Consider the following 21,011-nt stretch of genomic DNA (forward strand, 5'->3'; position numbering starts at 1 on the left):
CAGATCAACACTGAAGTTTTGATATGGACGTTTTGTGCAGAATGAACGAGGGTACATCTGTTTCACTTCGGTGCACCAGGACATTTGACAAGGGCCATTTGAATAATTTTTAATTAAATGTTTTATCTTAATGGATTTATTTGCTTTAATAAATATTTTAATGCTTATCATTCGTTTTTTAATTGTAACATTTGAAGCGTTTTTAGTTTCAAGAAGGCTAGGTCATGGTGTAGGCAACTTGAGTGTTCACTGACCATCTGCTCATGGTCAGGTCTAATTGGCTAAAATATACTAATCCCCTAAAGTAGGCTAACTAATTTTAATGGTTCTCTGGGGATTTATTTGTTGTGCAGTCTTGACAGAACCATAACGGTGACAACCTTTCTGCATTAAACTTCTCTGTAGCGTTATTGGATGAGCACAGTACTTAAGTCATTGCAAGTCAAATAACGTGCACAAGACAAGTTGTCTGTATAAGTTATTTCAAGTAAAAGTGAAGAAATCACATTTTGCAGTCTAACGTGACGAAAAGACAGGGATGGTTAACACGTTCTGCATTTGTGACTCTCTCAGATTGAGCTACATTCAATGTGATAAGAACAATACATCTGTCTGCTACAAAATGGTATAGGTGTTCTCTAAATCCAACGGACAGGCTGTGACTGTCTTGAATACAAGGAGTGAACTGTTACAATGTACCCCAACTCCTGGGTCAGTAACAAGGCTTTGGGTGACATGTAAGTTTGAGAATTAATAAACTGTGAAATTGAACAACATTGCCATGTTTAACATTTTGTGGCAGAATTAAAATGTTTTTTTTTAGGCTCCATTAACTGGCCCTTCATCTGAACTAAATGTTTGTTAGTGAGAGACTGCAGTGTGAGTGACACAGTTGCGTGTTATGGTAGTCCCATAATTTGCATTCCTAGTCTGCACCCAGATGACCTTGGGCTTGTTACAACTAACCCTGACCATTAGCTAGCTTACATTTTAGCAACAACTTTAGCATTGCTAACTTAAATCATATCTACACACAGGTTTTAAACCTGAAATGTTTGTAACTACAAAGCAGGTGATGCCATTACAAAAACAAATTTGGACATTACTTCTCAATCGTTTGTGCAATCAGATCAGGGTCTCGCATCTTCACATGAAGGTTGCGGACTAAACAGCATGTGCACAGTGAGTCTATGATTCTAGCTTGTTCCTGATTGGAGATATTTAGTGTTACAACTATCCCCGGTTCGGACACATCTTAAGTGTATTTTTACTACCGGGGTGGTTCTGTCTCCCTGATGTGATGTCCCTGCTAGAGCATTTCTACTGTACTGCACTTGATTGGAGCCAGGCCATATGGGGTCGTCACTAGTTAACAGCCACAAAGTAAAACCACTCCTATTTCTCAATCGGATTTTTAAACCTAACCTTAACCACACTAACGTTACGTCTATCCTTAAATTAAGACAAAAGCACATTTTTGTTTCCATAAATTTTTGGCATATACAGCAGCGCATTTTGACTTGGAGGATGTGTAATCTTGTGGAAGCCAGATGGTCGAAATCCAGCAAAGGCCCTTATCAGGATAGTGTAAAGTACAGGAAAACATGTTATCAAATAATGTAGGCCTAGTATGCAAACTCTGAAACAACCAAAGTCTCAAACAAATCAATATTCACATTTTATTTGAGAACTAGAAAATCGTTGCTTTGTAGGTCTACTTTGCTTTTGAAAATCCTAATGTGATTTCGGTTGTCAGATGCTAAATGGATAATCTACCAAGGAGGGGATTCGATTATCTGGCCCTGGTGGGAGGAGTTTGCACCGGGTGAAAAGGGATTGCTTTGGTGAGCCATGTGTCCCGCTCTGGCCGATGGCAAAGTCCAGTCAAAACAAAAGTGTCATAGGTTAAGCACATGTAGTAATGAGTAGCATTCTGTAATTTCACATGCAAAAAGTGATTGCTTTTGAAAAAACACTATCTGCCTTCCCACTGAAAATTAGTTTGAAAATTCAAACATATATTTTATGTAAAAAAAACATTGTTGTAGGCCTATGTTCTGAACGATGCACCATGCTGCCTTGTTGACAACATGACCAAGCAGCGCAGATTACTGTACACCGTGGTTCAGCTTAATCGAACTCCCTCACTGAAACCTACAGCCCATTGACAATCATCAATAAGAAGCAGCCCAGGCACACTGGCCTTCACTAATCTCCAAACTGACGTACAGGTTTTACGCACAGAAAGCTTGGCCATTCAGGTGATTTGGAGATCATTTAGGGGATTCATTCAGATAAATTGGAGATCATTGAGGGGATTTGATTATCTGGCCTGGGTTGTCCCTGTGGGAGTAGTTTGCACCGGGTGAAACGTGATTGCATTAGTTTTGGAACCGGGTTGTCTCCTGGGCGTGCAACTATGGAGCCAGGTGCCCTGCTCTGGTCGATGGCGTAGTTGTTTAAAACAAAATTTACATAGGTTAAGCACGTGGAGTAATAAGTAGCATTATGTGTTTTCTAATGCAAAAGTGATTGCTTTTAATAGAAATGCTTTATCTTCCTTCCCAATGAACACTAGTTTGAAAATTCTAACATATATTTTATGGAAAAGAGATGTATGTCTCTGAACGATGCACCATGCTGCCTTGTTGACAACATCACAGAGCGGCGCAGGTTACTGTCTGATTTGGAATGGGCGCTCCTCCCTCACCGCTTTTGCCCCGTTCACGTCACGGGCCATAGACTGGTGCACTGCGGGTCAGCTTAATCAAACTTCCTCAGTGGATACAACTGCCTGTGTTTAGTTGACATGCTGAAAATGAATGAGCTTGGACTATTAGCCTCACAGCTGGTATCAATAATGGTTAATTATGTAGGCTACATGCCACAGGTGGCGGCGAAAATCGGACTGATACTATAGGCAGACTGGTCAATTAATTAGTTATGTGGGTGTGTATTGGCCGATAAACATCCACAGGTGCTTTCAATCGGCTTAATTAGTGACCACACCCTGGTAGGTGGGAATATAGGTTGGGGTCTGTAGCCTCACCACTTCAGCAAGTGTTCCTACTGCTAAACACTGGTCCTTCAGGTTTTATGTGAATCTTGTCTGACTACAGAGAGCGCAAGTTATGGCATCCACTGGTCTCCAGATTCTGGGCATCTTCCTGGCTATTATTGGTTGCCTTGGGGACGTTGTCATCTGTGCGCTCCCCATGTGGAAGGTGACGGCTTTCATAGGCAACAACATCGTGACTGCGCAGACCTTCTGGGAAGGCCTGTGGATGAACTGCGTGATGCAGAGCACGGGCCAGATGCAGTGTAAAGTCTACGACTCCATGCTAGCTCTCCCCCAGGACCTGCAGTCCGCCAGAGCTCTGGTGATCATCTCCATCCTCGTGGCCATGATCGGCATCCTACTCTCCGTGGCTGGGGGGAAGTGCACCAACTGCATTGAGGACGAGGAGGCCAAGTCCAAGGTGGCCATCGCATCTGGCGTGTTCTTCCTGGTCTCCGGCGTCCTTTGCCTGATCCCAGTGTCCTGGTCCGCCAACACTGTTATCAGGGACTTTTACAACCCGCTGCTCACTGATGCGCAGAGGAGAGAGCTGGGAGCTTCGCTGTTCATCGGATGGGGCTCTGCTGGCCTAATGCTCATTGGGGGTGCGCTTCTCTGCTGCCGGTGCCCCTTGCGCGAAGAGAGGGGGTACTCTGCCAAATATTCCGCCCCCAATGGAGGGGCCTACGTCTGACAAGATGAAGACTTGTTTTACATGGCGGCCCTCTGTAGCTCAGCTGGTAGAGCACGGCGCTTGTAACGCCAAGGTAGTGGGTTCGATCCCCGGGACCACCCATACACAAAAATGTATGCACGCATGACTGTAAGTCGCTTTGGATAAAAGCGTCTGCTAAATGGCATATTATTTATTATTATTATTTGGTGCAGGTGTCAGTGCACCTGGACATTTGACAAAGGCAAATCTTTTTTTTTTTTTTTATCAAGTTTTGATTTATTGCTTTAATACATATTTTAATTCCTTATTTGTTCTTGAATTGCAACATTAAATGTTTTTTGTTTCAAGTAGGTGGGGTCTCATGGTCTAGACAAGGTTTTAAAACTTGTTTTCACTCACAATCTAATCATGATCCCTTTAAGCAGACAAATATTTAAGTAGGCAAACTAATTTCAATGTTTCTCTATGGGGTTGTGTGAACAGAATGACAACCAGACCTTTACTTCCACTAACAACTTAAATGGTTTTAACTTTACTCAAAGTAGTTTAGGAAATACAAGCTAGTTGAGGTAAACCTCAGATCCAGCAAGATAATGGCAACAAATGTCCAGAACCCCCTTGTGGACACTTTAAACTATTAGTGAGGAACAATGGGTTGACAGATCATGGCCTTCATCGGGTTCCTGGGGACCATCATGATCTGTGCCCTGCCCATGTGGAAGGTCCCTGCCATTGTCGGAGCCAACAATGTAACCACCCAGGTGTTCTGGGAGTGGTTATGAGTGAACTGTGTGATCCAGACCATAGGCCACATGCAGAGCAGAGTCTACAGTTTTCTCCTGGCCTTACCCCAGGACACGAAGGCCTCCCGGGCTCTCTGTCTCCATCGGGTTCAGTGTGCTCTCCATCGGCCTGACCGTGGTCGGTGCGCGCTGCACCAACTTCCGAGACTACTGCTTGGCATTGCGGTGGGCGCAGTGTTATCCTTGTCAGCTGATCGGCACACACCATCATCCAGGGGTTCTGCCACCCAGGAGAGGAGAGCTGGGGGTGTCCATCTATGTAGGCTGGGTGGCTGGAGCTCAGCTCATCATTGGAGGGAGGAGAAGGACATTAGTTATGGATGACAAAAAAGAGAGGATCTCAAAAGCTGTCCTTGTCCTGTATTGATAAGGGGAGAAAGGAGATGAAAGGATATCACATTTTCTCTTCCCTCAAAGACATGGCTAAGTCTGGGGCCGTATCCACTGTCTCAGAGTATACAATTGGTCATAGGTGCTGAGAATAGAGACATTTTACTCCTAGAAGCTATGTATGAAGCCACTTTAGTCATAATAGTCCCACCTAGTCGACAAATATTTAGGAGACCTCAAGCTGTCCTAACCAGTTAGGAGTTACCAGCAGGTGTCTTGATAATAGAAAAAGGTAGCGAATCAGTTCCTGTGCGATAGACAGGCAATTGCTTTGGAGTTGTTGAAAGAATGTTTTGATATTTCTATATGATCAACCCATAAATAATCTAGACCTACAAGCAACCGTATCGCTTGTGCCTTTGACAATTATTTCACAAGGCATGGTACAGTGCCTTGGGAGAGTATTCAACCCACTTGACTTTTTCCATGTTTTGTTGCATTACAAAATTGAATTAAAATGGATTTAATTGTAATTATTTTGTCAACAATCTACACAAAATACTATCTGTAATGTCAAAGAGGAAGAACAATTAACATTTTTCTAAATTAATGAAAAATAAAACACTATCTTGATTAGATAAGTATGCAAACCCCTGAGTCCATACATGTTAGAAACACCTTTGGCAGTGATTACAGCTGTGAGTCTTTTTGGGTAGTCTCAAAAGCTTTGTTCACACTGAAGGCCTTAATGCTCAAATCGGTTTTGTTTTTTAAATCGGTTTTGGAATTCTGACCGTTCAAACAGTATTTCCAAGTGACCAAATCAGATGTGTGCATTTAGACAGTGTAGTCTTAAACTGACATGGTTACGCTAGTTGTCATAGCAACGACAGGACCGTGTGCAGTGGTGTAGGATAGGGGCTTTCAAACCTCTCCTCAGGGACCCTGAGCCATTACATGTATTTTAACTATTATTTTAACTATTCCACAGTTGACACACCTGATTCAACTTGTTAACTAATCATCAAGCCATTGAATAGGTGAATAAGGTAAGCTAGTTCAGACCTACAACACAATTGTGAAAGGTCTGGGGTCCTAGAGGAGAGGTTTGAAAACCACTGCTGATTGGTGGTCGTGCTCGTGCATCCTGTTGTGGGTGACAACAATGCCTGAAGTTTTGCAGTTGCTTGCCCTTTTCCTCTTCATGAGAATCATGGCTGGTTGCAGTCAGAAATGCATTCGGCTAACTTTAATGTACATACGGCGTCAATGACAGAGGAGGGTGAGATATTACATTTACATTTACATTTTCGTCATTTAGCAGAAGCTCTTATCCAGAGCGACTTACAAATAGGTGCATTCACCTTATAGCCAGTGGGATAACCACTTTACAAATTTTTTTTTTTTTTGGAGGGGGTTGGGGTAAGGGGGGGGGTAGAAGGATTACTTTATCCTATCCCAGGTATTCCTTAAAGAGGTGGGGTTTCAAATGTCTCCGGAAGGTGGTGAGTGACTCCGCTGTCCTGGCGTCGTGAGGGAGCTTGTTCCACCATTGGGGTGCCAGAGCAGCGAACAGTTTTGACTGGGCTGAGCGGGAACTATGCTTCCGCAGAGGTAGGGGAGCCAGCAGGCCAGAGGTGGATGAACGCAGTGCCCTCGTTTGGGTGTAGGGTCTGATCAGAGCCTGAAGGTACGGAGGTGCCGTTCCCCTCACAGCTCCGTAGGCAAGCACCATGGTCTTGTAGCAGATGCTAGCTTCAACTGGAAGCCAGTGGAGTGTGCAGAGGAGCGGGGTGACGTGAGAGAACTTGGGAAGGTTGAACACCAGACGGGCTACGGCATTCTGGATGAGTTGTAGGGGTTTAATGGCACAGGCAGGTAGCCCAGCCAACAGCGAGTTGCAGTAATCCAGACGGGAGATGACAAGTGCCTGGATTAGGACCTGTGCCGCTTCCTGTGTAAGGCAGGGTCGTACTCTCCGAATGTTGTAGAGCATGAACCTACAGGATCGGGTCACCGCCTTGATGTTAGCGGAGAACGACAGGGTGTTGTCCAGGGTCACGCCAAGGCTCTTCGCACTCTGGGAGGAGGACACAACGGAGTTGTCAACCGTGATGGCGAGATCATGGATCAGGCAGTCCTTCCCCGGGAGGAAGAGCAGCTCCGTCTTGCCAAGGTTCAGCTTGAGGTGGTGATCCGTCATCCATACTGATATGTCTGCCAGACATGCAGAGATGCGATTCGCCACCTGGTTATCAGAAGGGGGAATATGATATGCCCTACTGTTTGCAGCTGCTGTCACTGCCACTACAGTGGAGTGGGGGATGTATAACATTTGCGAGCATAGAGGTTAGTCTACGTTAGCTAGCTAGCTACTTACTTCTTCACCATCATTGTCAACATCAGCCAAGTGATCTATCACATGCAAAGGCTGAATGCTTGGCTTGTCCCCAAGAATAGCATTGAGCTGTTCGTAGAATGGACAAGTCGTTCGCCCTGTCCAGCTTTTGTTGTTCTGGTCTTTAGTCTCCTTGTATTTGTTCTTTACGTTTTTTATTTTGTGCTGGCACTGTAACCCTGACCGGTTGAACCGACTTTCAGCCATACCCTGTGACATTTCCTCATATGTAGCTTTATTCCTATAGGATCCCTCAAGTTTCGCTTGCACTGAGTCATTCGCCCACAGTGACAGAAAGCAACACACCTCTTCGGCACTCCACAAACTCTTGTCCTCCATGCTTGTTTGTTGTTTGTGTCACGAAGTGATGATGTCAGACAACACTGCATCACATAGGGAGTGATGAAAAAAACACTTCTGTGCAAATGAATCAGATTTGGCCGTTCAGACACAAGTCGCATGGCCAGGAATCGGATTTGACTTCAAACCACCTACGAAGGTGTGGTTTGAAATGTGGCTTGAAATATCAGATTCCATGTGCTTTTTGGCTGTTCAGAATGCAGGAAAAAGAACAGATTCTAGTCGGATATGCAAAAATGTCTAACTTGAGTTACTTCAACCTGCCAATGTGAACATGACTTAAGAGCTTTGCACACCTGGATTGTACAATATTTGCCCATCATTCTTTTTTTTATTCTTCAATCTCTGTCGACTTTGTTGTTGATCATTGCTAGACAGACATTTTAAAGTCTTGCCATAGATTCTCAAGCCAATTTAAGTAAAATCTGTAACAACGCCACTCAGGAACATTTAATGTCGTCTTACTAAGCAACTCCAGTGTAGATTTGGCCTTGTGTTTTAGGTTGTTGTCCTGCTGAAAGGTGAATTAGTCTTCCAGTGTCTGTTGGAAAGCAGACTGAACCAGGTTTTCCTCTAGGATAAAAAAAAATGAATGGAAGTATATATGGAAACAGTTTATTGCCTAAAAGAAGGGGTTAAATACATGTAAAAAATGTTTCTTGATCATTCTTATATATATATATATCTTTTTTTTTGTGATACAATTGACATTTTAGTCATTTAGCAGACGCTCTTATCCAGAGCGACTTACAATTAGTGAGTGCATACATTTTTCATACTGGCCCCCCGTGGGAAACGAACCCACAACCCTTGCGTTGCTGAGCTACAGGAGGGCCAGTATGAATTATATTATGTATGTAATGTAATACAGTATGTATTATATCTCTCAGATATAGGACAGACACTTCAGAACAAACTAACTTTAGATTTTTTTGGGAGACTATCTGTTGTTCCATGTAGTGAATCTGTTATTAATTCCGTTTGAATGGGCTAATATAAGTAAGGCCAAATAAAAATGTTCATCAAATCATTGTTTTATATATTTTGGGGATACTTTAAGGGGTCTTAAAATCAAATAGCAAAATGATCCTTGGTATCCTTGGTAACTAAGCCCCCTCTTACCAATGACTTTGACTACATCTATTACACACTCCACCACCTCCCTCCTCTTGCGAACCTGCTCTCTGTGAGCAGACATCTGACCGTCACTGAGCAGAGTTTCAACGTCTGCTTTGGAGGTATGCCTCAGAACTACTTCTGTGCATGTTGCTCTTCTCATGCTCTTCTACTCTTTGGTGAATATGTTTCCAATCTGTCATTCCACTCATGGAAATACTGCTGTCAGTGGGCTTGGCAAATGCCGTACAAATTGAACAGTATAAAGCATGGCTTTCTTCACTGTATTACAGCCCCTTCTGATTGGTGCCATCTTTAAAACAGAAAACCTTCTGCACCACAGTTTTTTTATTTATTCTGTTGAGGGTGGAAAGTAAAACGCATGTTTAGGTCGTCTGACTTGAAATACTCAAAAGTTGGGCTCGTATCCTGGCTCTCGCTGACTCTCTCTTCCACTGCAGCTGAATTGGGACTATCATCAACCTGGATATGAATGAATTAATAAACTAAATAATTATAGAGGCCCAATATTTTGACAAAATACAAACAACACAGCAGCAGCCCCACCATTTGATCAAATGATTGAATAATAATAATAATAATAATAATAATAATTAACCTTTATTTGTATAACATGAATGGGGCTGGAGACATGTAGCTTAGCACTAAAATGCAGTTGTAACTCATAGTTGTTTTAGCTACAGATTATAAATATAGCAACATCGTGGAAACAGTAGCTTTATGGTCAGGCTGAATCATCATGCTGTGTCAAAGACTGACTAATGTAAATAATAGGGCTTCAAACAAACATTAACATGTTGAATGTAATGTAGAAATATAGATTTCTGTCTATATAGACATCCCCAAAAGTATGTATTTATCATGAGAGGGCCATAAACAATAACTAGTATTGCTGCATACTCCAAGAAAGATTAGAATCTCACTTTTCTGGTAAAAATATACTGACCAAAAATATAAACACAACATGCAACAATTTCAAAGATTTTACTGAGTTCATATAAGGAAATCAGTCAATTGAAATCAATAAATTAGGCCCTAATCTATGGATTTCACATGGCTGGGCAGGGTTGCAGCCATGGGTGGGCCTGGGAGGGTATAGACCCACCCACTTGGCAGCCAGGCCCACCCACTGGGGAGCCAGGCCCAGCCAATCAGAATGAGTTTTCCCCACAAAAGGGCTTTATTACAGAAATACTCCTCAGTTTCATCAGCTGTCCAGATGGCTGGTCTCAGATGATCCCGCAGGTGAAGAAGCCGGATGTGGAGGTCCTGGGCTGGCGTGGTTACACGTGGTCTGCAGTTGTGTGGCCGGTTGGACGTACTGACAAATTCTCTAAACGACGTTGGAGCCAGCTTATGGTCGAGAAATTAACATTTAATTATCTGGAAACAGCTCTGGTGGACATTTCTGCAGTCAGCATGCCAATTGCACGCTCCCTCAAAACTTGAGACATCTGTGGCATTGTGTTGGGTGACAAAACTACACATTTTAGAGTGGTGTTTTATTGTCAGCACAAGATGCACCTGTGTAATAATCATGCTGTTTAATCAGCTTCTTGATATGCCACACCTGTCAGGTGGATGGATTATCTTGGCAAAGGAGAAATGCTCACTAACAGGGATATAAACAAATTTGTGCACCAAATTTGAGAGACATTTCTGGGATTTTTATTCCAGCTCATGAAACATGTTGTGTTTATATATGTGTTCGGTGTCAATTACTGAGGTGTACTCACATTTGAGGACACAAGCTCAAGCACATAGTAAAAATATGATTACAATATGAAATATCATATATGATGTAGTTCCTATTCAACAAAAGTTGAGGAATAGGGCTTGAAATGACTGACATGGCTGGCATGTACATTAATCAACAAACTGGCTGGCATCATGTTACTGGTACAGTTAGTTAGCTAGCCCAATATTAATTTTGTGTAATCTATGTCTCCCTCCCTGCCCTGGCTTCCCATTGCCTACCACTTCAGCTGCACTGACTTTGCTTGTGCTAGGCTCACAATCATTGGCTGTCGCTGTCCTCTTCTTCTGCTAGTACTCTTTGACCCGGGGCTGTGGCATCCTCCTCAGCATGGGCTACATGCACGTTGAGGTTAGCATTGGCACTGGCACTAGCACTAGTAGCAGCACTACCGAATAAGTCGATTAATTTCCTACATTTGGCTGCATCTGACTCAAGGGACTTTACTTTTTTTGTTCCTTAACTTTTCAGCCCCACCTTTGCGTTTTTTAATGTGTTGTTGCTTTTCCATGTTGATTTGGGATTTTGCCTAAGCAGACTTCTCTTGATAGCTACATCAACGTCTCGTGGCTATGTCACTGTCAGTGTGTGTGTGAGGGAAGAGGGTGGGGCTAATGGCTGCAGCCACTGCACAGAGGGAAGAATGGCCCAAAGGGCCAGGGTGGGGGGGAGAGATGGACCAGTGGGCCATTCCGCTTCGCTCATCTTTCTAGCCCCCCCATAATTTTGACCATTAGGCTGGCCCAGTTGCAAAATGTTATTTTTATTTTTCTGTGTGATTATTAAGATACACTACATGATCTTATGGTTGATTGTGGAGTAAAGGGGTTGAGTGTGTTAGAGTATGTGCGTGTGTGTTTATCCCACATCTGTTGCAAGGGGGTAAGGATGCTAGGGAGAATATAGGATGAACCACAATAATTGTTTGCTAAGATAATAATTGCTTGTCAAAAATGTAATGTAATACAATGGCAATCCGGGTTATAAGTTAAAATCCTACGCATGAACTGCCGAAATTATTACGCATATTAATTGATAATGATGGAAAATAAGATATGCAAGATATTTGAATAGATATATATTTTTAAATAGCTATATATATATATATATATTGAGGTGTGAGCATTGGAAATGCTTTTGGCGGTTGACCTGCTTCTGTTTTGTGGGTGGCACTGTGTGCTGTTTTCGATGGATGGGTCCTGGCCTCTCGGGGGCCTAGGGATCCGGGGGGATGGGGGTGGTATGCCGATCACTGGGATGACAACCCAACTTGGGATGGGGAGGGGCTTTAGCGGGGGAATTAGTGGAGAACAATTGGAGGGTTACTTAGTAGCAATGCAAATATCATGGTACGGCTGTATACATTTGACATTTTAGTCATTTAGCAGACGCTCTTATCCAGAGCGACTTACAGTTAGTGAATATTATTATTATTTTATTTTTTTCATACTGGTCCCCCGTGGGAATCAAACCCACAACCCTGGTGTTGCAAACGCCATGCTCTATCAACTGAGCTACATCCCTGCCGGCCATTCCCTACCCTGGACGACGCTGGGCCAATTGTGCGCCGCCCATGAGTCTCCCGGTCGCGGCCGGCTGCGACAGAGCCATTATATATGGACACTCAATCACTATGGTATTTTTTATTGGTAATTTTACAAGCATATATAATGATAAATAGATTTGAAACTTGTATCTCATTATGGTATGTGGTGAAATAAGTATAGCCAGTTATAATTGTAATGGCTTAGCAGATAATAACAAAAGAAGAACAATATTTACATGGCTCAAAGAGAAGGTATATAATATATATTGTTTACAGGAAACAGTTGCATGGAAAAATATACTTCTCCCATGGGCAAATAAACTCAAAAGGGGTGATGATGGAGGTAGATGGATTATTTTAAATATGTTATTGGACCATAAACAGATATGGCTCATTTAACCTTTACGGACCAAATAATGATGATCCACACTTCTTTGACGATATATATAATAAATTATCAACCCTGCAAGCAATTCAAGACTCTATTATTATGGTGGGAGATTATAATACCATTTTAAATAGCTCAATGGACCGTAAAGGAAATCACTCTACAAACAATCACCCTCATGCTCTTAAGGAAATCGTGAATGTCATGGATACATTAGAACTAGTAGATATATGGAGGCTTAAATATCCTGATCTAGTGAGATATACATGGCGGAGACTCAATCAAGCTAGTCGTCTTGACTTCTTTCTTATGTCATTCTCGTTGGCACCAAAAGTTTAAAAAGTGTTGATAGGGGACCGAATGCGGTCGGACCATCATATAATTGGCATATACATTACTCTTACTGAATTTCCACGTGGGCGAGGAAATTGGAAATGTAATCAAAGCCTATTGGATGATAACTTGTTTTTAACTAGGACAGAGTGTCAAGGGCTGAGGTAAATGTGGTGTGGGAGTCAGGCGCAGGACACCGAAGCTTAGTCCAACAAAGTTTACTAGTGCAACACAAGGCAAAATACAATCAACGGCCTCAACATAAAACAGAGGCGAGCGATTACGCAAACTGTGCGTAAACTACAAAACAACAAACAGAGAAAACACGCAGCACTAACGGACAGGCGAATAACAACACACAAAGTAACCAACACAAGACAGGCAACTTATAGGACACATAATCAGACACAAACGGACACAGGTGCAATAGACAGACAAAAGCAATCAAACATCGAAACATTTAACGGTGGCAGCTAGTACTCCGGGGACGGCGAACGCCGAAGCCTGCCCGAGCAAGGAGGAGGAGCAGCCTCGGCAGAATCCGTGACAGTACCCCCCCCTTGACGCGCGGCTCCAGCCGTGCGCCGACCCCGGCCTCGGGGACGACCAGGAGGACGCGGAGCCGGGCGCGTGGGATGACCACGGTGGAACTCAGTCAGGAGAGATGGATCTAGGATATCCCTCCTAGGCACCCAGCACCGTTCCTCCGGACCGTACCCCTCCCACTCCACGAGATACTGGAGACCCCCCGTCCGACGTCTCGAGTCCAAGATGGTCCTGACCGTGTACGCCGGAGCTCCCTCGATGTCCAGAGGGGGCGGAGGGGTCTCTCCTATCTCACCTTCCTGGAGTGGACCAGCTACCACCGGCCTGAGAAGAGACACATGGAACGAGGGGTTAATATTCTTATAATCAATAGGCAGTTGTAACCTGTAACACACCTCGTTCAATCTCCTCAGGACTTTAAAAGGCCCCACAAACCGCCAACCCAGCTTCCGGCAGGGCAGGCGGAGGGGCAGGTTTCGAGTCGAGAGCCAGACTCGATCTCCCGGAGCGTACACCGGACCCTCACTGCAGTGGCGATCGGCGCTCGCCTTCTGTCGACGGATGGCCCGCTGCAGATGGACATGAGCAGCGTTCCACGTCTCCTCCGAGCGCCGAATCCATTCGTCCACCGCAGGGGCCTCGATCCGGCTCTCGTGCCATGGTGCCAGAACCGGCTGATACCCCAACACACACTGGAAAGGGGTTAGATTAGTGGAGGAGTGGCGGAGAGAGTTCTGTGCCATCTCTGCCCAGGGGATATACCTTGACCACTCCTCCGACCGGCCCTGGAAATAGGACCTCAGAAACCTACCCACATCCTGGTTGACTCGTTCTACCTGCCCATTGCTCTCTGGGTGGTAACCCGAGGTAAGGCTCACCGAGACCCCCAAGCGTTCCATGAACGCCCCCCAGACTCTGGAGGTGAACTGGGGACCTCGGTCAGACACTATATCCTCGGGCACCCCATAGTGCCGGAAAACGTGGGTAAATAGGGCCTCAGCGGTCTGTAGGGCAGTAGGGAGACCCGGCATTGGGAGGAGACGACAGGCCTTGGAAAACCGATCCACAACGACCAAAATAGTGGTATTCCCCTGGGAGGGGGGAAGGTCTGTCACAAAATCCACCGAGAGGTGGGACCATGGTCGTTGTAGAACGGGCAGGGGATGTAACTTTCCCCTGGGCAAATGTCTAGGCGCCTTACACTGGGCGCACACTGAGCAGGAGGAGACATAAACCCTCACATCCCTAGCTAACGTTGGCCACCAGTATTTCACGCTAAGGCAGTGCACTGTCCGGCCAATACCTGGATGTCCAGAGGAGGGTGATGTATGAGCCCAATAAATAAGGCGGTCACAAACCTCGATCGGAACGTACGTCCGCCCCACCGGACACTCTGGGGGAGTAGGGTCGGTACGCAGTGCCCGCTCGATCTCCGCATCGACCTCCCACACCACCGGAGCCACCAGACAAGACTCCGGCAGTATGGGAGTAGGCTCAATGGACCTCTCCTCTGTGTCATACCGCCGGGACAGGGCGTCTGCCTTACCGTTCTGGGACCCTGGGATGTATGTGATCTTAAAAACAAACCGGGTCAGGAACATGTTCCACCTAGCCTGACGAGGGTTCAATCTCCTAGCTGCCCGGATGTACTCCAGGTTACGGTGGTCAGTCAGAATGAGGAAAGGGTGTTGAGCCCCCTCAAGCCAATGCCTCCACACCTTTAGGGCCTGGACTACAGCTAACAGCTCCCTGTCCCCTACGTCATAATTACGCTCCGCCGAGCTGAGCTTCTTAGAATAGAACGCACAGGGGCGGAGTTTAGGTGGCGTGCCGGACCGTTGCGACAGGACTGCCCCAATACCGGCCTCGGACGCGTCTACCTCAACTTGGAATGGTAAAGCGGGGTCCGGATGCGCCAGCACCGGAGCCGAAGTGAACAGGTTCTTCAGTTTAACAAATGCCCTGTCCGCCTCAGCTGACCACTGCAAACGCACCGGACCCCCCTTTAGCAGGGACGTAATGGGAGCTGCCACCTGTCCAAAGCCCCGGATAAACCTCCGGTAGTAATTAGCAAAACCCAAAAACTGCTGCACCTCTTTTACAGTGGTTGGAGTTTGCCAATTACGCACGGCCGACACACGGTCAACCTCTATCTTCACACCAGACGCGGACAACCGATAACCCAAAAAGGAGACGGACTCCTGGAAGAACAAGCATTTCTCTGCCTTGACATACAAGTCATGCTCCAACAGCCTCCTCAACACTCGGCGCACCAGGGCTACATGCTCGGCTCGTGTAGAAGAGTACACTAGGATGTCGTCGATGTATACTACCACACCCTGCCCATGCATGTCCCAGAAAATCTCGTCAACAAAGGATTGGAAGACTGAAGGAGCATTCATTAACCCGTATGGCATGACGAGATACTCGTAATGACCCGAGGTGGTGCTAAATGCTGTTTTCCATTCATCCCCCTCCCTAATGCGCACCAGATTGTACGCGCTCCTGAGATCCAACTTTGTGAAGAACCGCGCTCCGCGTAATGACTCCGTCATAGTCGCAATCAGAGGAAGAGGGCAACTGTACTTAATCGTGATCTGATTGAGACTACGGTAATCAATACACGGGCGCAAACCCCCGTCCTTCTTCTTCACAAAGAAGAAACTCGAGGAAACCGGGGAAGTGGAGGACCGTATGTATCCCTGTGCCAAGGACTCGGCTATGTACGTCTCCATAGCCGCTGTCTCCTCTTGAGACAGGGGATACACACGGCTCCGCGGAAGTGCCGCTCCTGTTTGGAGATCTATCGCACAATCCCCCTGTCTATGAGGTGGCAGCCGTGTTGCCCTAGTTTTGCTGAACACAAGTGCTAAATCCTCATATTCAGGGGGAATGCGCATTGCGGGCACTTGGTTCGGACTCTCCACCGAGGTCGCCCCTAAGGAAACACCTAGACATCTCCCTACACACTGGGCAGACCACTCCATAAGAGCCCTCTGTTGCCACACAATGGTAGGATCATGGGCGCTTAACCAGGGAAGCCCCAGCACCACGGGATACGCAGGAGAGTCGATCAAATAAAACTGAATGATCTCCTCATGACCCCCCTGCGTCGTCATCTTAAGTGGTGCTGTGACTTCTCTGATCAACCCCGACCCCAGCGGCCGGCTGTCTAGGGCATGAACAGGAAAGGGGGCTTCTACCGGCCGAAGGGGAATTCCTAACCTATAACAAAATTCACGATCAACAAAATTCCCAGCTGCGCCTGAATCTACTAGCGCCTTATGCTGGGAATGAGGTGCCACCTGTGGAAATCTCACAGGTATACACAGGTGACCAACAGAGAGCTCTGGGTAAGTGGGGCGCCTACTCACCTGAAATGACTCCCCAGTGCGTGACCTGTTGTCCCCTCTCCCAGGAGACCCTCCCCAGCACCTAGCCGCAGTGTGTCCTCCACGGCCACAGTTGGTGCAGGGGACGGCCCCCCTCGGGTTCTCTCTCCTCCTCTCCCTAGCGCCAGCACCCCCGAGCTCCATGGGAATCGGCTCGGAGGTGCTGGAGGGTGGAATGGACGACCCCCACTCGGGACGTCCGCGGGTAGCCAGCAGGGTGTCGAGACGGATGGAAATGTCCACCAACTGGTCGAAGGATAGGTTGGTGTCCCTGCAGGCCAGCTCACGACGAACGTCCTCTCGTAGGCTACACCGGTAATGGTCGATGAGGGCCCTCTCATTCCACCCCGCATCCGCCGCTAGAGTCCGGAACACCAGGGCGAACTCCTGTGCACTCCTCTTCCCCTGTCGGAGGTGGAACAGACGCTCCCCCGCCGCCTTCCCCTCAGGTGGATGATCGAACACAGCCCTGAAGCGGCGGGAGAACTCCGCGTAGGTGATGGTGGCGGCGTCTATTCCCCTCCATTCGGCGTTGGCCCACTCCAACGCCTTGCCGGATAGACAGGAGATAAGGGCGGAGACGCTCTCGTATCCCGAGGGCGCCGGGTGTATGGTGGCCAGGTAGAGTTCCACCTGCAGGAGGAACCCCTGACACCCGGCTGCAGAACCATCATATGCCCTCGGGAGCGAGAGCCGAATGCCACTGGGTTCCGGTGCTGGGAGAGGAGGACTGGCCGATGGTGATGGTAAGGTGTGCGAAGGTGTGGGCACCTCTCCCGTAACCAACCGGCGCAGAGTGTTGGACACCTCGTTCATGGCGGCCCCAAGTTGCCGGATCATGGTGTCTTGGTCGCTGATCCGATCCTCCAGCGACTTGGGTGCCGCCGCTGCTCCTGCTGACTCCATATGGTGTGTTGTTCTGTCAAGGGCTGAGGTAAATGTGGTGTTGGAGTCAGGCGCAGGACACCGAAGCTTAGTCCAACAAAGTTTACTAGTGCAACACAAGACAAAATACAATCAACGGCCTCAACATAAAACAGAGGCGAGCGATTACGCAAACTGTGCGTAAACTACAAAACAACAAACAGAGAAAACACGCAGCACTAACGGACAGGCGAATAACAACACACAAACTAACCAACACAAGACAGGCAACTTATAGGACACATAATCAGACACAAACGGACACAGGTGCAATAGACAGACAAAAGCAATCAAACATCGAAACATCTAACGGTGGCAGCTAGTACTCCGGGGACGGCGAACGCCGAAGCCTGCCCGAGCAAGGAGGAGGAGCAGCCTCGGCAGAATCCGTGACACAGAGGAATTTATAAATAATTTTTTCCGGCATAACATAGGTACAGCAAATCCCCTTATTGTATGGGACACCTTTAAATGTGCCTTTAGAGGCCTTGCAATTCAGTACTCATCTCGAAAACAAAAGCAATTTAGGTCAAAAGAGTCCATACTAACGAAGGAAATAGAAGGTCTAACAGAACAGATAGATAGCAATAAAAACTGTAACATAGAGGCTCAGAATAAATGAGAGGAAAACCAAAAATAAATGGAGAAACTTATTCAAGAAAGATCAAGTGTAATATCTTATAAAAATAAAGCAAACTGGATGGAATATGGGGAAATGACTGCCTCGCCTGGTTCACCAACTACTTCTCAGATAGAGTTCAATATGTCAAATCGGAGGGCCTATTGTCTGGACCTCTGGCCATCTCTATGGGGGTGCCACAGGGTTCAAATCTCGGGCCAACTCTATTCTCTGTATATATCAATGATGTTGCTCTTGCTGCTGGTGAAGCTCGGATCCACCTCTATGCAGACGACACCATTTTGTATGCATCTGGCCCTTCATTGGACACTGTGTTAACAAACCTCCAAACGAGCTTCAACGCCATACAACACTCCTTCCGTAGCCTCCAACTGCTCTTAAACACTAGTAAAACTAAATGCATGCTCTTCAACCGAATGCTGCTTGCACCCGCCCACCCGACTAGAATCACTACTCTCGGCGGGTCTGACCTAGAGTATGTGGAGAACTACAAATACCTAGGTGTCTGGTTAGACTGTAAACTCTCCTTCCAGACTCACATTAAGCATCTCCAATCAAAAGTTAGATCTAGAAACGGCTTCCTATTTCGCAACAAAGCCTCCTTCACTCATGCTGCCAAACATGCCCTCGTAAAACTGACTATCCTACCGATCCTTGACTTCGGCGATGTCATTTACAAAATAGCCTCCAACACTCTACTCAGCAAATTGGATGTAGTCTATCACAGTGCCATCCATTTTGTCACCAAAGCCCCATATACTACCCACCATTGTGACATGTACGCTCTTGTTGGCTGGCCCTCACTACATATTCGTCGCCAAACCCACTGGCTCCAGGTCATCTATAAATCACTGCTAGGCAAATCCATGTCTTACCTTAGCTCACTGGTCACCATAGCAACACCCACCCGTAGTCTGCGCTCCAGCAGGTATATCTCACTGGTCATCCCAAAAGCCAACACCTCCTTTGGCCGCCATTCCTTTCAGTTCTCTGCTGCCAATGACTGGAACGAACTGCAAAAATCTCTGAAGCTGGAGACTCTTATCTCCCTCACTAAATGTAAGTGTCAGTTGTCAGAGCACCTTACCGATCACTGCACCTGTACACAGCCCATCTGAAATCAGCCCACCCAACTACCCCATCCCCATATTGTTATTTATTTTGCTAATTTGCACCCCAGTATCTCTATTTGCACATCATCTTTTGCACATCTATCATTCCAGTGTTATTACGAAATTGTAACTATTTTGCACTATGGCCTATTTATTGCCTTACCTCCATAACTTACTACATTCGCACACACTGTATATATATTTTTTCTGTTTGTATTTTTGACTTTGTTTTGTTTACCCCATATGTAACTCTGTGTTGTTGTTTTTATCGCATTGCTTTGCTTTATCTTGGCCAGGTCGCAGTTGTAAATGAGAACTTGTTCTCAACTGGCTTACCTGGTTAAATAAAGGTTAAATAAAAAAAATTATGAATAAAAAAATGCACCAAATTATTTTTTACTCTTCAACATAGGAATGCTACTAAAAATAATTTACTGAAACTGGTTAGAAATGACGGAGTCACCCATGATTCACCAAATTATATTTGAAGGAGGAAACAAAGTACTTTAAGCATATGTTTTCATTTCAGTCGCCTCCATCTCCTCTAGCTAATTGTAGAGATTGTATTTCTATTGATAATGTAAAATTAACAGCCATACAGAAAGAATGTGAAGGTGAAATTACAGAGGAGGAACAATGCCGATTTTGCAGGTTTTCCTACTTACAAAGCATGTAGAGGTCTGTAATTTTTATCATAGGTACACTTCAACTGTGAGAGACGGAATCTAAAACAAAAATCCAGAAAATCACATTAATAAAATGCAAATTAATTACTTAAAAATCATACAATGTCATTTTCAGGATTTTTGTTTTAGATTCCGTCTCTCACAGTTGAAGTGTACCTATGATAAAAAATTACAGACCGCTACATGCTTTGTAAGTAGGAAAACCTGCAAAATCGTCAGTGTATCAAATACTTGTTCTCCCCACTGTAATTAAAAAAACAGTTCGCTAGGCATAGGCAAGACCATATTGGAATTTGAAGTGATGCAGACAATTACATTGATTGAAGTTACAATCTATCTGCAATATTAAAGCTGATCCAACAACCCCTCCCCCCAAAAAAAAAAAAAAACAACAACAACGTTATAATAAAAATAGATACACTACATGACTAAAAGTATGTGGACACCTGCTAGCCGAACATCTCATTCCAAAATCATAGCCGTTACTATGGAGTTAGTCCCAACCTGCTATAACAGCCTCCACTCTTCTGGGAAGGCTTTCCACTAGATGTTGGAACATTGCTGTGGGGACTTGCTTCCATTCAGCCACAAGAGCATTAGTGAGGTCGGGCACGGATGTTGGGCGATTAGGCCTGGCTCGCAGTCAGCGTTCCAATTCATCCCAAAGGTGTTCGATGGGGTTGATGTCAGGGCTCTGTGCAGGCCAGTCAAGTTCTTCCACACCGATCTCGACAAACCATTTCTGTATGGACCTCGCTTTGTGCACGGGGGCATTGTCATGCTGAAACAGGAAAGGGCCTTCCCCAAACTGTTGCCGCAACGTTGGAAGCACAGAATTGTCTAGAATGTCATTGTATGCTGTAGGGTTAAGATTTCCCTTCACTGGAACTAAGGGGCCGAGCCTGAACCATGAATAACAGCCCCAG

General features: G+C 45.8%; 1 protein-coding gene across 1 annotated transcript; it reads left to right on the forward strand.

The window, feature by feature from the left end:
- Positions 1–3,131: 3,131 nt before the first annotated feature.
- On the forward strand, positions 3,132–3,752 carry LOC311142766 (claudin-like protein ZF-A89; the record flags this gene model as incomplete). Its single annotated transcript, XM_084178437.1, has 1 exon — positions 3,132–3,752. One exon carries the CDS (start codon positions 3,132–3,134, stop codon positions 3,750–3,752), a length of 621 nt encoding a protein of 206 aa, XP_084034563.1.
- Between the last annotated feature and the right edge of the window lie 17,259 nt (positions 3,753–21,011).

The sequence above is a fragment of the Coregonus lavaretus genome (genome assembly GCF_964263955.1).
Source record: "Coregonus lavaretus genome assembly, chromosome: 15".
NCBI classification, from domain to species: domain Eukaryota; kingdom Metazoa; phylum Chordata; class Actinopteri; order Salmoniformes; family Salmonidae; genus Coregonus; species Coregonus lavaretus.